The sequence below is a fragment of the Babylonia areolata genome, chromosome 26, assembly GCF_041734735.1.
Source record: "Babylonia areolata isolate BAREFJ2019XMU chromosome 26, ASM4173473v1, whole genome shotgun sequence".
Classification (NCBI taxonomy): Eukaryota; Metazoa; Mollusca; class Gastropoda; order Neogastropoda; family Buccinidae; genus Babylonia; species Babylonia areolata.
The window spans coordinates 10,914,905-10,929,904 of NC_134901.1; the positions used below are offsets into that span (position 1 = coordinate 10,914,905).

At 45.0% G+C, this 15,000-nt stretch overlaps 1 protein-coding gene across 1 annotated transcript in view; it reads right to left on the reverse strand.

The window, feature by feature from the left end:
- The window catches only part of LOC143300361 (GTP-binding protein REM 1-like), a 21,241-nt gene that overhangs the window by 125 nt on the left and 6,116 nt on the right, over positions 1–15,000 (reverse strand). The window contains exons 3-6 of the mRNA XM_076613971.1: positions 13,194–13,276; positions 10,070–10,256; positions 2,470–5,132; positions 1–656 (exon numbers count right to left, since the gene is read on the reverse strand). The exon at positions 1–656 is cut by the window's left edge and continues 125 nt beyond it. Of these exons, the coding sequence (XP_076470086.1) occupies positions 4,690–5,132; positions 10,070–10,256; positions 13,194–13,276 (713 nt within the window). The 3' untranslated portion in view covers positions 1–656; positions 2,470–4,689. The remainder of the gene's footprint in view (positions 657–2,469; positions 5,133–10,069; positions 10,257–13,193; positions 13,277–15,000) is intronic.

Below are 15,000 nucleotides of genomic sequence, written 5' to 3' on the forward strand. Positions count from 1 at the left end.
GTATATATACAGAATGCCGAATGGATTTTGATCTCTCTCTCTCTCTCTCTCTCTCTCTCTCTCTCTCTTGTGTGTCTCTTAGAACGACGGCAGATGTGTAAGTCGGCCAAAGTGCTAATATCTTCACCGTTGGAAAATAAAGATTCATTCATTCATTCATTCATTCATTCATTCATTCTCTCTCTCTCTCCCCCCTCTCTCTTTCTTCCTTTTTCTCCATTCTTGCGAGTTCACTGGATGGTTCAAATCCAAAGCTGCATTCTCAAAAGAAAGAAAGTAAAAAGAAACAAACAAACAAAAAAAAACCTGAAGAAACTAACGTGACAAAGCAAACATGTGTATATATACAGAATGCCGAATGGATCTCTCTCTCTCTCTCTCTCTCTCTCTCTCCACCCATCCCATCCCCACCACACCCCTCTACATGCAATGGAACGTTTCCGCACGTTTGTACAGTATGTCAGGGGAAGGGGAGAAGATACAGAGATAAACGATTTTTTTTTTTTTTTTTTACGAAGCTTGACGCAGTCCTGACGTCACAGACAGAGGTGACGATGGATGACCCAGCAACAGAGCCGTGTCCGTTCGAAGAAGCGGAAAGACTTTGGGAGAGCAGTCATGACGCCACATAACTCTCTTCGTTCTCTCTTTCTTTCCTGAAACACACACACACACACACACACACACACACAGAGAGAGAATAGGCAGGGCCTTGGTTAATCATGTTGATAAACACAGTACTTGAAATACGTGGATGATAAAAAAATAAAATAAAAAATAAAAAAGAATTAAAAAAAGAATTAAAAAACTAGTTAAATTTTTTTTTTTTTAAGAATAAAAAAGAATAAAAATAAATTGAAAAAAAGAAAAAGAAGAAGAAAAAAATAGAGAGAACAAAATGAGGAAATGAAGATGAGTGAATGGAAACACTTTCAACTGGTGAGAAGGTCTCGTACTGTTCTGTCACGCACACACACACACACACACACAGTTCCAAAATCCTTTCGCGTGTAGTGGCGTTCTACCTAATGAGAGGGCACGACACCATAATCACGGTTTGAGTGTGTTTGCTTGCTGTCTGACCCAGTCAGTTCGTGCCTGGCTGGTCTGGTGACCGATCACTTACGGCTTCACAGCTCGTGCAATTCTGCTGATGAGACTCTGTGTGTGTGTGTGTGTTTGCGAGCGCGCACGAGCGTGTGCGTGCTTCCTTTGTCATTATTGAAAAATATCATTTGTCCTGCATGTAAGTCTTGATCACAGCCCCTTGTTTATATTTTTGTAAACTTTTTTTTTATTTTTTTTTTTATCCCACACGTGTTGTTTGCGCTCTGCCCCCGTGTTCTGAGGATGAATACACATTATTGTTGTCATTAGTAGTAGTAGTAGTGGTGGTGGTGGTGGTGGTGGTGGTATCGTCATCATCGTCATCGGCATATCGTCATGTCGTCATCGTTAACAGAATGAAGGAAGGCGTGAATGGGTGGCACAGAAAATTCGCTGTGTTCTTTTGTGTCCCTCTATGTAATCTTTTTTTTGTCTACTGCACATTACATTACAAATCCATGTTGAATATTTGTCACTTACGCTTTCATAATTTTACGGCTCAGTTAATCAAAGTTAATCAATTAATCAAAATTGTATTTCTTCAAAGAATAATAATAATTAAAAAAAAAGAACTCTATCAACAAAATCATATTCATATGCATGTTGAAACTGTCCCTTTACCTGTTGATATACACTTGGTAAATAAAGGTGTTTTTCATTGAATAAAAATAAACGTAAAAAAGAAAATAAAAGAAAGAAGAAGACAAATTCTCGCATTTCTGTTGTGTGTGTATCATGTCAAGGTAACCATGCGTTTGTGTGCATTGTCACGCAACACATTCTTGTTCACATTGTCGAAATGAATGAATGGATGAAGGTTTGTTTGAATTGTTCATTCGTTGCGGGCCAGGGTCCCTACATGTGAAACAAAATATTTCATCAAACACAGTAAATGTACGAACAAGAGCATACCCTTTCCTACATAATTATGCAATATACTATAAACATGACAATCATAGCGATGAGTTTAAGTTGTAGGTGAAAATAACGGGCTTAAATGGAACAAACAAGATTCTCTCTCTCCATCTCACACACACACACACACACACACACACACACACACACACACACACACAGAGAGAGAGAGAGAGAGAGAGAGAGAGAGAGAGGGATGATTTATTATTATATAGGCCAAGGCCCCTTATGAAGGAGTATGGGAACACAATGTAATGAAAACACCATAATGCAACGTATATGGAAATATAACATCACTTTCAAACGCAAACCAGCATAGCTATGAAAAATAACGCAGAAATATCAGTATTCTCATGACTTAATGGCTTCTCGGAATTTGAAAGTTAAGAGAGAGAGAGAGAGAGAGAGAGAGAGAGAGAGAGAGAGAGAGAGTCGTCAATTATTTACCTATAATTATTTGGTTTCCAAACGAACGAACGACGTCACTGCCGGGGTCACGCCACGTGCTGCATGCAGGGACTGATGGAGGGAGGTCAAGGTCACAGATGGGAGATCACGCACGTGAGAGCGAGCTCTGGAGTGGGGGTAATTTGTCCTGTCCTGTCCTGTCCTGTCCGGTCCTGTCCAGCAGCGAAGACCAACGATTTTTTTTTTCAAGAAGGTCCAGACAAGAAAGAGGACGGTCAAGATGAACTGGCAGCAAAACAGTGGAGACAGAGACCACACACTGGACAGAGGATTATCTGACTTGACTCCAGCAAACTGGTTGAAGACCACAAAGAATGGAGAGCTTTCGCTGCCACATGCGTCCAAAGATGCGGGGAGCATGTGAGTCTGACAACAAGAGAGCGGCGAACGGCAACATGTTGTTCTCTCGCCCGTCTTCTGTAAAACTTCGCTTCTTGGGGCGTTTCTCTTCATTCTGATTCTGTCTTTTGTCCTTGGTTCTCTTCGTTCTGATTCTGTCTTTAGCCCTTGGTTCTCTTCGTTCTGATTCTGTCTTTGGTTCTCTTCGTTCTGATTCTGTCTTTAGTCCTTGGTTCTCTTCGTTCTGATTCTGTCTTTGGTTCTCTTCGTTCTGATTCTGTCTTTAGCCCTTGGTTCTCTTCGTTCAGCTCTTCGTTCAACAGGCTGTAATGTATAACGATGTTGCTGGACGTTGGCATGATTGCTGTGGTTTCTTCTGTCTTCTTCCGTTGTGGCCCAGTTCTTCTTCTGTCCTCAGTTTCACACCTTTGTTTTCTTCTCCTATGGAACTCGAAAATCTTTACTGCAAGACATAGTCATAAACATGTTTCACGTTTGTATGTAACACATGCAGCTGAGGACGATAAGTGGCCGGCAAGCGTACCGAAAATTTGTATTGTCATCGTTTCAATCGACATAACATATCCTCATGAAAAAAAAAAAATGAAAAAAAAAGGTTTCCTTCCTTTCATGTCGACAGAAAGATCCAGAAGTTGTGTACAAAACAAACGATAAATCAATGAGGCAGTAGTTCACTATTCAAACAGAGCAAAAGACGTTGACTTTAAGACGTTATTTTAGCTCGACAGAGGCATGGTTACGAGTAGTAAAAGAGGGCTGGGGAGAGGGGTGTGGAGAGGGGATGGAGGAGGAGAGACTGTGGAGGGACTGGGGCGCTGTACAACTTGTTATTCATGATCAGCAGTTTCAGTTTCAGTAGCTCAAGGAGGCGTCACTGCGTTCGGACAAATCCATATACGCTACACCACATCTGCCAAGCAGATGCCTGACCAGCAGCGTAACCCAACGCGCTTAGTCAGGCCTTGAGAAAAAAGATGATCAACATGATCAGCAGCTGTATACAGTTGTTAGCGGATCAACGGAACGCTGACCGTTTGCACAAACCACACGTAAACTCTGAAAGACATAATGTAGTAAAGTCAACAGTTCATTGGATGGCCAGCCTTTCATTGGATGAGGTGGTCACATGACCAGCATTTCACTGGATGAGGAGATGGTAACATGACCAGCCTTTTGTAGGCTAAGGTGGTCACATAAAACAGTCTTTCATTGGGTGAGGTGGTTGCATGACCATTCATTCATTGGAGGGGGAGTCAGTTGACCGGCTTTTCATTGGATGATGTTGTCACATGACCAGTTTTTCATAGGGTTTTCAATTACCACCGTCTTTCATTGATGAGATGGTCACATGGCCATCCTTCATTAGGTTAGGAGGAGGTTACGTAACGCAGTCTTTCATTGGGTGAGGAGGGGGTCACATGATTCGCCTTTCATTGGATGAGGTGGTCACATGATCCGCTTTTCATTGGATGAGGTGGTCACATGATCCGCTTTTCATTGGATGAGGTGGTCACATGACACTCTTTGACTGGATGAGGTGGTCATATGACCAGACTTTATTCGGTTTGGAGGGGATCATATCACACAGTCTTTCATCGTGTGATGTGGTCACATGAGCAGCCTTTCACTGGATGAGAGAAGAGGTGGTTGATCACATGATTAGCCTCTCATCGGGTGGGACTGCCACGTGACCAGCCTCTCATTGGATGAGGGACATGAGGATCCGATCACACGAAGACACGAAGTCTTTCTCAGCATTTTCATTGGGTGGAGAGAAAAAAAAAGGAAGCAGACGGGTCTGAAGATACTGACAACAACAACACAAGCATTGTCATTGGATCAGGTAGTCATTGTGACACAGCCTGTCATGCATTTCGTTGGAATGGAAAAAAAAAAAGAGGGTGGGAGGTGGTCTCCACCACTAGCCTTTCTTTCACTGGATGAGGAGGTTGTCGCAGGACCTGGCCTTCTTCTTGCTGCTCTGTGTAAAGAGCTTGGTGAGGAAGGACATAGCTCGGAATGGGATGGGCGAGGAGCGGACCTTGCAGGAGATGAGGGGGTGGGGGCGGGGGGACTCCGGGCCCAGGAGGGAGGAGAAGGAGCAGGAAGGAGGGGGGAGGAGGAGGAGAGGTAGTCGGAGGGGTGAGGAGGAAGGGGGGGAGGGGTCAGGCGGAGGCGGATGTGGGAGAGGATGCTGACGAGCAGCTCGTCCACCTGGTGGTTGAGGGCGGCGGACGTCTCCTCCAGTCTGCAGTCGTACTTGGCGGCCACCGCACGGGCGTCTGAAACATCGTGATGAGCATTCAGGGAGGGTGTACATACCGACATTCGTCTGAATTTCGTGGAGGATCCTCGGTTTTCGTTGGGTTTTTTTGTTGTTTGTTTTGTTTTTGTTTTTGTTTTAGCGAGAACAGTGTGGGCATGCGCGTCTCCGTTTCCTATTTGTTTTTTTGTTTGGTTGGTTTTTTTCCCATTTCACCGAAAGCTAAAATTTCGTCGTGGAAATCGAAATAGCCCTTCTGACGAAATAATTTTGAACATTTTCGGTGACAATTTTTTTTGGCAAATTTACAAATTTTATATGGTTTTATAATCACTCCCATTATTTGCTTTAGTCCTCAATGTTTACTTTGAGCGTCTTTCTTGTCACATCTCTACCATTACGTATTCAGACTGATCCATTTATAAACTCTGCCGAAAAGTTGTCCGAACAAAGGCAGTGCAAACTCAGAGAAGCCAGTTACAGTGGTGGGCTGCCAATGATGTCATATGACCTACTTCTCGCTCTGCAAGCTACGAAAAGTCCACCACGAAAGCGGGCCTGCACACCCTCCCAATTGATAATGATGATAATGATGATGATAACAATGATGACAATGGTGATGATAACAATGATGATGATGATGGTGACGATGATGATGATAACAATGATGACAATGGTGATGATAACAATGATGATGACAATGATGACAATGACGATGATAACAATGATGACAATGGTGACAATGATGATGATGATGACAATGATGATGATGATGACAATGATGACAATGGTGATGATAACAATGATGACAATGGTGACAATGATGATGATGACAATGATGACAATGGTGATGATAACAATGATGATGACAATGACGATGATGACAATGATGATGATGACAATGGTGACAATGGTGATGATAACAACGATGATGATGATGATGATGACGATGGTGACGACGATGATGATGAAGTCAGGTACCCATTTTACACCTTGGTGGGGTTGGGGGAAATGGGAGTGAAGAGCCTTTACCAAAGACACAAGACCACAACGCATTACGGAGGCTCGAACCCTCATCACTGGGGAACTGAACACCGGACCAGAAGTCCAACGCCTAACCGAGCCTCCCGTTGAGCTTAGGGTACAGGTACTGGTCAGCGAAAGGTACCCATGAACCAGTATCAAGAGTTTAGAGTTTCAGTTTCAGTTTCAGTAGCTCAAGGAGGCGTCACTGCGTTCGAACAAATCCATATACGCTACACCACATCTGCCAAGCAGATGCCTGACCAGCAGCGTAACCCAACGCGCTTAGTCAGGCCTTGAGAAAAAAAAGAAAGAAAAAAGGTGAATAAATAATAGATAAGCGTACATAAATAAGTAAGTAAGTAAGTAAATAAATAAATAAATAAATAATAATTATAATATACAAAAGGTAGTAGCAGTAGTAGTAATAATAATAATAATGATAATAAATAAATAAATAAATAAATAAATAAGACAACAATGATGATAAATAAGCAAATAAATGTAAAACATGAAGACACACATTCACACATACACCCAAACATGCATAACAGATATGCACCAAACATGCAGTTTCACAGATATGAAAGTACAGTCAAATACACATAAAGTATCAAGAAACTTCTTTGAACCAGAACCACTCCCGACAATTTCGGAAAAGAACCCGAATTAACTGTTTGTTTGTCTTCCCAAGGACCATCTGCTTGTGAGGGCAACTTTATCGTTAAAAAAGAAAGGCAAGGCCTTCAAGACTCACTTGTGATAAATTAAGTCCCCTAGCATTAATTACAGAGTAATTTCCCTTTTTTACTATCTGCATCAAAACGTTTGCAAAATAAATAAAAATTCCATGCCTAGCAAAAGAAGTTCCTGTTTGAACAAAAAATGATAATAATGACTCCTCATGTTGTTGGGTCAGAATAAGAGGTCAAAGTGCCAAGTTTAGAGAATACAAAAAATATAAATATAACAGTAAATGCAGTTTGCATATAATTAGGCTTCTTTTAAAAAAAAATTTTGTGCCCATCCCAGAGGTGCAATATTGTTTTAAACAAGATGACTGGAAAGAACTGAATTTTTCCTATTTTTTAGGCCAAATTTGGTGTCAACTGACAAAGTATTTGCAGAGAAACTGTCGATATTAAAGTTTACACACGGACACACACACACACACACACACACATACTCACACACACACACACACACACACACACACAGAGAGAGAGAGAGAGAGAGAGAGAGAGAGAGACAACCGAACACCGGGTTAAAACATAGACTCACTTTGTACAAGTGAGTCAAAAATAAATAAAAGGATATTTGGTACGCCCAATGTAATGATGCAAAAGCCCTGGGCTTTTGCAATGAAAACTCCCCAAAAGATCCTTCATAATTAGGCTCATGACAATAAAGTTGTTGTTGTTGTTGTTGTTGTTGTATTTCTTTTTATCACAACAGATTTCTCTGTGTGAAATTCGGGCTGCTCTCCCCAGGGAGAGCGCGTCGCTACAGTACAGCGCCACCCATTTTTTTGTATTTTTTCCTGCATGCAGTTTTATTTGTTTTTCCTATCAATGTGGAATTTTCTACAGAATTTTGCCAGGAACAACCCTTTTGTTGCCGTGGGTTCTTTTACGTGCGCTAAGTGCATACTGCACACGGGACCTCGGTTTATCGTCTCAATCAGAAAAAAGTCATCTGTTACACGTAATGCACTCCAGTGTCTCTATCCGTCTGTCTGTCTGTCTGTCTGTCTGTCTGTCTGTCTCTCTGCCTCCCCACTCCCCCCCCCTCCTCCGCCTGTAAGAGCAAATGTCCCAGAGGCAAGAGGTTAGTACAAATAACAAGGCGCAGAATGTCAGCATTTTCTTTCTCTTTTTTTTTCTTCTTCTTCTCTCTCTCTCTCTCTCTCTCTCTTCCTTCCCTTTTCTTATTTTTACGGACCTTTTCCCCCTTTCCTTTTGCCCCAGAGGTATTGGCCTGCTGACGAGAATGATAATCATCGGCTTGTTCGTACCAGTATTTTGCTCCCTCCCTTCCTACCTCCCTCCCTCTCTCTCTCTTAGAGAGTATTGTAATCTGTTGACGGGAAAAAAGGTATCCCCTTGTCAAAAGACCTTTGCAGGCAATGGCAATAAAACATTTCAAGTTTCAAGTTTCTCTCTGTCCATCTGCCTCTCTGTCTGTCTGTCTGTCTGTCTCTCTCTGTGTCTCTCTGTCTCTGTCTCTCTGTCTCTTTCTCTGTCTGTGCCTCTCTGTTATTTCATTGGAGTTGCCACTGGCTATGATGGCAGGCAGGAGTTGTTTCCCTTTGGGCTGCTTTTCCTGTTTGCGACACGACAATGTGCGCAGTTTCGTTCTGCGTTCACTGGATGAGATTTCCCTCTCCCCCACCCCCCTGCCCCCTTCTCTCTCTCTCTCTTCCCCCTCACCCCACCTTTCTGCCTGCCTCTGGTCTCTCTCTCTCTCTCTCTCTCTCTCTCTCTCTCTCCACCCCTTCTCTGTTTCTGTCTCTGTCTCTCTCTGTCCACCCCTCCCTCGCTCTCTCCACCACCGCACCCTGACAGACAACTCCTGCATCATCAGTCTGACGTGTTGTGCTGACGTCAACGAGGCGGGGAGGGGCGGGGGTGGGGTGGGGTGGGGGGGGGGGTTCGGGGGTAGGGGGGGGGAGTGGGGGTGGTGGTGGCGTGAGAGGAGATTTCGTCACACACAGGGAAGGCCCCTGGGACACGATCCGAGACCTCAGTGGTGTCTGGAACAGTGGTGGCCTAGTGGTAACACTACCTAGTGGCAACACGTCCTCCTAGGAAGCCAGAGAACCGAAGCCAGAGTCTTCGCCCACCCACCCCCCACCCTTATCCCCCCCCCCCAACCCCTCTCCACTAGACCTTGAATGGGTGTTCTAGATCCTAGTCATTCTGTGTAGTAGGGTGCACTTAGCACGCGTGAATGAACCCACGGCAACAAAACAGCAAAAACATTGTCCCTAATTTGAAATGAAAATTATGTAGAAAAATCCACTTTCATAGGTAATCCAATACTACTGCAGACAGATGTATATGTGTGTGTGTGTTTGTGTGCGTGTGCGTCTGTGTGTGTGTGTGTGTGTGTGTGTGTGTGTGTGTGCGTGCGTGTGTGTGTGTGTGTGTGTGTGTGTGTGTGTGTGCATGCAAGTGTGCGCGTCTACGTGTGTTTATGTGTGCGTGCGTGCGCGCGCGCGCGCGCGTGTGTGCGTGTGTATGTGTGTGTGTGTGCGTGCGCGCGCGCGACTGAAGCCTGACTGATTGACACAGGAAACGAATGATGAGCGCACTAAAGGCAGCTCTCACAGTCGGCTCTACAAATAACACAGGTAGGCAGGCTGTTGTGGCAAAATGACTCCGTGTTTGTAAAGCGCCGAGAGTTCGGTCTGTGACTGAGGATAGGTGCTATGTAGGTATCCATATCATTCATTCAGTTCCCCAAGACTGAAGGATGTTTGTTAAGAGTCTGTATCAATCGATCGGTCAGTTAATGGAAGCTCACCTGCCAGGTGTACTCTGCACTGTCTGTATCAATCAGTCAATGGACGATCACCTGCCAGGTGTACCCTGCACTGTCTGTATCAATCAGTCAATGGACGATCACCTGTCAGGTGTACCCTGCACTGTCTGTATCAATCAGTCAATGGAGCCTCACCTGCCAGGTGTACTCTGCACTGTCTGTATCAATCAGTCAATGGAGCCTCACCTGCCAGGTGTACTCTGCACTGTCTGTATCAATCAGTCAATGGAGTCTCACCTGTCAGGTGTACCCTGCACTGTCTGTATCAATCAGTCAATGGAGCCTCACCTGCCAGGTGTACCCTGCACTGTCTGTATCAATCAGTCAATGGAGCCTCACCTGCCAGGTGTACCCTGCACTGTCTGTATCAATCAGTCAATGGAGCCTCACCTGCCAGGTGTACCCTGCGCTGTCTGGCCAGGTCCACCTTGTTGGCCACCATCAGGATGGCGCGGTCCGTGCCCAGGTCCAGGCGGAGGTGTCTGACCGTGCTGACGGCCCCGGAGAACGACGCCTGGTCGGCCAGAGAAAACACCACCACGAAGGCGTCCGCTCTCAGGCTATCCAGCTCTGATTCCTGTGGGGAGGGGTAGACTGAACTTTTAATCACTGAAAGTTAGTCACAGAATGCTTTCAGCTTTCCAACAAGATGCAGCTTGACTAATGTAGAGGTGATTTTTGCAAGATGCCGGGAAGAAACGTAACTGCCGTTGACGCCATAACGCTAAAATGAGTATCTCGCGCTGTATGTGAAAATGCTCCATTTTGATATGTTAAAGTCGAATATATTCTGCGTATATTTCTGTCAATTTCATTTCTTTTGCTTTTTTCTCTCCCCCCCCCCTTTCCCCCCCTCCCGTCCGACCCCTTAGTTCGTGTTTTAATTTCGTTGCTTTTCTACACTAAAGAAGGGAATGTTTGAACACACACACACACACACACACACACACACACACACACACACACACACACACACACACACACACACACACATACACACACAAACACACACACACACACACACACACACACACAAACACACACACACACACACACACACACACACACACACACACACTCACACACACACACACACACACACACACACACAAACATGCACACACACACACACAAACACACACACAAACACACATACACAGACACACACAAACACACACACACACAAACACAAACACGCACACACATGCACACACACACAAACATGCACACACACACACACACACACACACACAAACACACACACACACACACACACACACACACACAGATGGTGGGGGGGGGGGGGGGGGGAGGGAGAAAACAGAGAGAGGTGGAAACAGTAACACGGGTCAATAGATCAATAGATGAAGACAGATGGGCCATGTCTTAGAAAGAGACGGCGTGAGGTGGATGGGTCATATCGTTGAACACACACACACACACACACACACACACACACACACACATTGTATCCATGCTTGCCTGTGTGCATCTATGTGTGTGTGTGTGTGTGTGTGTGTGTGTGTGTGTGTGTGTGTGTGTGTGTGTGTGACACCCTCTTTCTCCCTCTCCCCCCCCCCCCATCTTTCTCTCTCGCCCTATATATATCTGTATTTTTTCTCTCCGTTTCCCTCCCTTTTGCTCCCTCTCTCTCCAGCCCCCCCCCCCCCCCCCCCACACACACACCCCTCTCTCTCTCTCACTGGCTCGCTGTGGCTCTGACGTAAGTGCAAGTATCAGAGTGTCACTCACACTTGTGTTCTTATAAACTGCATGTGCTTCCACGTTCTTTTTTTGCGTGCGCCGGAACATGTTCAGGTTATCAAGGTGAATCAATTCCTAATGAGTGTAGGCCTAGTATGTTTCTGAACTATGCAATGAAACACTGAGACTGTGAATTCATTTGGACGAGTTCACAGGCTTTGAGCAGCATCTTTTGTCTGTCTGTTGCAAGTGTCTGTCTGTCTGTCTGTGTCGACGAATATGTGTGTCCATGTAGGCCTACGAATGTATGCCTGTCATCCCAGAAATGGCCCCTGGTGGTCTGCCGGGCTTCATGCAACATGACTTGATTTGGTGTTTGTCTGTATGGTTTTCAGGCTGGCATGCACGTTTGCCGCGGGCATGTGTGATGTTATGAATGTATGTTCGCGGGTGCTCAAGTGGATGTTTGTTTGGTTTTTGCATGTGGATGTGTGTATACCCACTTAAAAGTGACAGGGACAGAGAGACAGATAGAGAGAGACACAGAGAGAGAGAGAGAGAGAGAGAGAGAGAGGGCACACAGAGAGAGACAGAAACAGAGACAGAAAGATAGACAGAGACACAGAGAGAGAAAGAGAGAAACAGAGAGAGAGAGAGAGAGCACAAAGAGAGATAGAGATTGATTGAATTGATTGAATCTTTAATGGGTAAAGAATTAGGCACAGTAAAGGCCTTTTTACAATTCTGCCCATTTAACGACATAAAAAATAAAGAACGAACGACACAAAACATAAAAATAAAGAAATAAACTGAAATAAAATAAAATAATAAGAACGACGAATAAGAATAGGAACTTGAATAGTCTATTAAGGGTAACAAAGCGATGAAAAACTGGAACAATTGATACATTACATGTACATAGGTACTTACACACACACACACACACACACACACACACACACACACACACACACACACACACACACACACACAAAATTATAAAACAAGCAACAAAGACATACGTACACATTCACGCCCACACACTCAAACACACACAAACACACACACGCACTTACTGTTCACACATACACATACATTCAATTTTTCATTCATCATGGCATGGCAGCTAGTGGACTGAGTACAAAGAGAGACAGAGGGAGAGAGAGAAACAGACAGAGAGACAGCACAGAGAGAGAGACAGAGAGAGAGAGAGAGAGAGAGTCTGAGTGAGGCAGATAGAACAGATAGAGAGAGAGAGAGAGAGAGAGAGAGAGAGAGAGAGAGAGAGAGAGAGAGAGATTCAGATTCAGATGGTTTAATGTGTTTCGGCCATAGGCATACATACACACTGGTGAAGTGGAAGAGGGATGGGGGAAGAGGGATGGGGGAAGAGGAGACGGGTAATCCATCAGTTCATTTACAGACTATGAAGTGACTTCATTTTAAACACAGTATATACGAACTAATTTTTTTCTTATTAAGTATGAGGTCATTTGAGAGAGACACAGAGAGAAAGACAGAGAGAGACAGAGACAGAGACAGAGAGAGGCAAAGAGAGCACACAGAGAGAGCACACAGACAGAGAGAAGGAGAGAGCACAGAGAGAGAGAGAGCACAGAGAGAGAGAGAGCACAGAGAGAGAGGGAGAGACAGAGATCGCGCGCGCGCGCACGCACACACACACACACACACACACACACATACACACACACACACACACACACACACACACACACACACACACACACACACACACATACACACACACGCACGCACGCACGCACGCAGAGAGACAGGCAGACAGCCATACCTGGGGCTGGTCGATGAACTCGATCATAGACTCCTCCCCATCCAGCATGACGGACACTGTCGTCTCTGGGTCCTCGGCGTCGGCTGAAAATACACCACCACGGGTAATGGAAAGATCAACAATTTGTTTCAACGAGTCTTACCGTAAATTGAAGTTTTGGATCAGTGTTTTATCCTTATAGAAGGATGCCCCGAGAATATCGTTACAAGGCTTATGCCTGCCTGCAACAGGAACAAAACTGAACGTTTCAGTTTCAAGGACGGACTCAAACTCGCGGTACCACGTGTGCGTACATGTTTTTTTTTTTTTTTTTTAAAAGCAGATGCCTGACCAACATATAAGTGGAATGATGGCCTAGAGGTAACGCGTCCGCCTAGGAAGCGAGAGAATCTGAGGGCGCTGGTTCGAATCACGGCTCAGCCGCCGATATTTTCTCCCCCTCCACTAGACCTTGAGTGGTGGTCTGGACGCTAGTCATTCGGATGAGACGATAAACCGAGGTCCCGTGTGCAGCATGCACTTAGCGCACGTAAAAGAACCCACGGCAACAAAAGGGTTGTTCCTGGCAAAATTCTGTAGAAAAATCCACTTCGATAGGAAAAACAAATAAAACTGCACGCAGGAAAAAATACAAAAAAAAATAAAAATGGGTAGCGCTGTAGTGTAGCGACGCGCTCTCCCTGGGGAGAGCAGCCCGAATTTCACACACAGAAATCTCTTGTGATAATAAGGAATACAAAATACAAAAAAATACAAAATACCCAGTCCACTGTACACGCCTTAAGGAGCCTACCATAAATTTATGTAAAACCTAAATAGCCTCAACTTAAAACCCAACGTAATCATTAGCCGACCAACCTCTCAAAATTACAACATGACTGGTTTATACCCTCCAAGAAGATCAAACACGCACCTAAAATATAGTGTAATCCATGTCAGCGCTCCGTGGGTCATGGAAACAAAAACATACCCAGCATGCGTACCCCCGAAAACGGCGAATGGCTGCCTACACAATGGGGGGAAAATACGGTCGTACACGTAAAGGCCTATCTGTGCATACGAGTGAACGACGGAGGTGCAGCCCGTGAACGAAGAAGAAGGAGGAGAGGGAGATGAGAAGAAGAAGAAGAAGGGGGAGAAGAATGAGGAGAAGAAGGAGGAGAAGAAGGAGGGGGAGAAGAATGAGGAGGAGAAGGAGGAGGGGGAGAAGAAGGAGGAGGAGGAGAAGGAGGGGGAGAAGAAAGAGGAGGAGAAGGAGGAGAAGAAGAAGGAGGAGGAGAAGGAGGAGTAGGAGAAGAATGAGGAGAAGGAGGAGAAGAACGAGGGGGAGAAGAAGAAGGAGGAGGAGGAGAAAAAGGAGGAGGAGGAGAAGAAGAAGGATGAGGAGGAAGAGGAGAAGAAGAAGAAGTGGGGAATGAGGGGAAGAAGGAGAAGAAGGAGGAGGAGGAGAAGGAGAAGAAGGAGGAGGAGGAGAATGAGGGGAAGAAGGAGAAGAAGAAGGAGGAGAAGGAGGAGGAAAAGAAGAAGAAGAAGAAGGACAACAACAACAACAACAACAACAACAAAACCTACGCCCAATCCATGTACTGTACGATCCACACTCCTATTGATCAGAACTGCCCGTCATGAACACACACAATAACAGACCCGTCCAGATCTACCCAGAATAGTCCTCAGCCGCAAAGACGATTATCAGTCCATTCGCTCCACGCCACTTGACAAGCCCGGGTATTTCTGTTGGCTGCGACTGGACTAATAATCCGTTGTTCTGATTCTATTTCAGTCCTCATTTATTGTCTATTGAGGA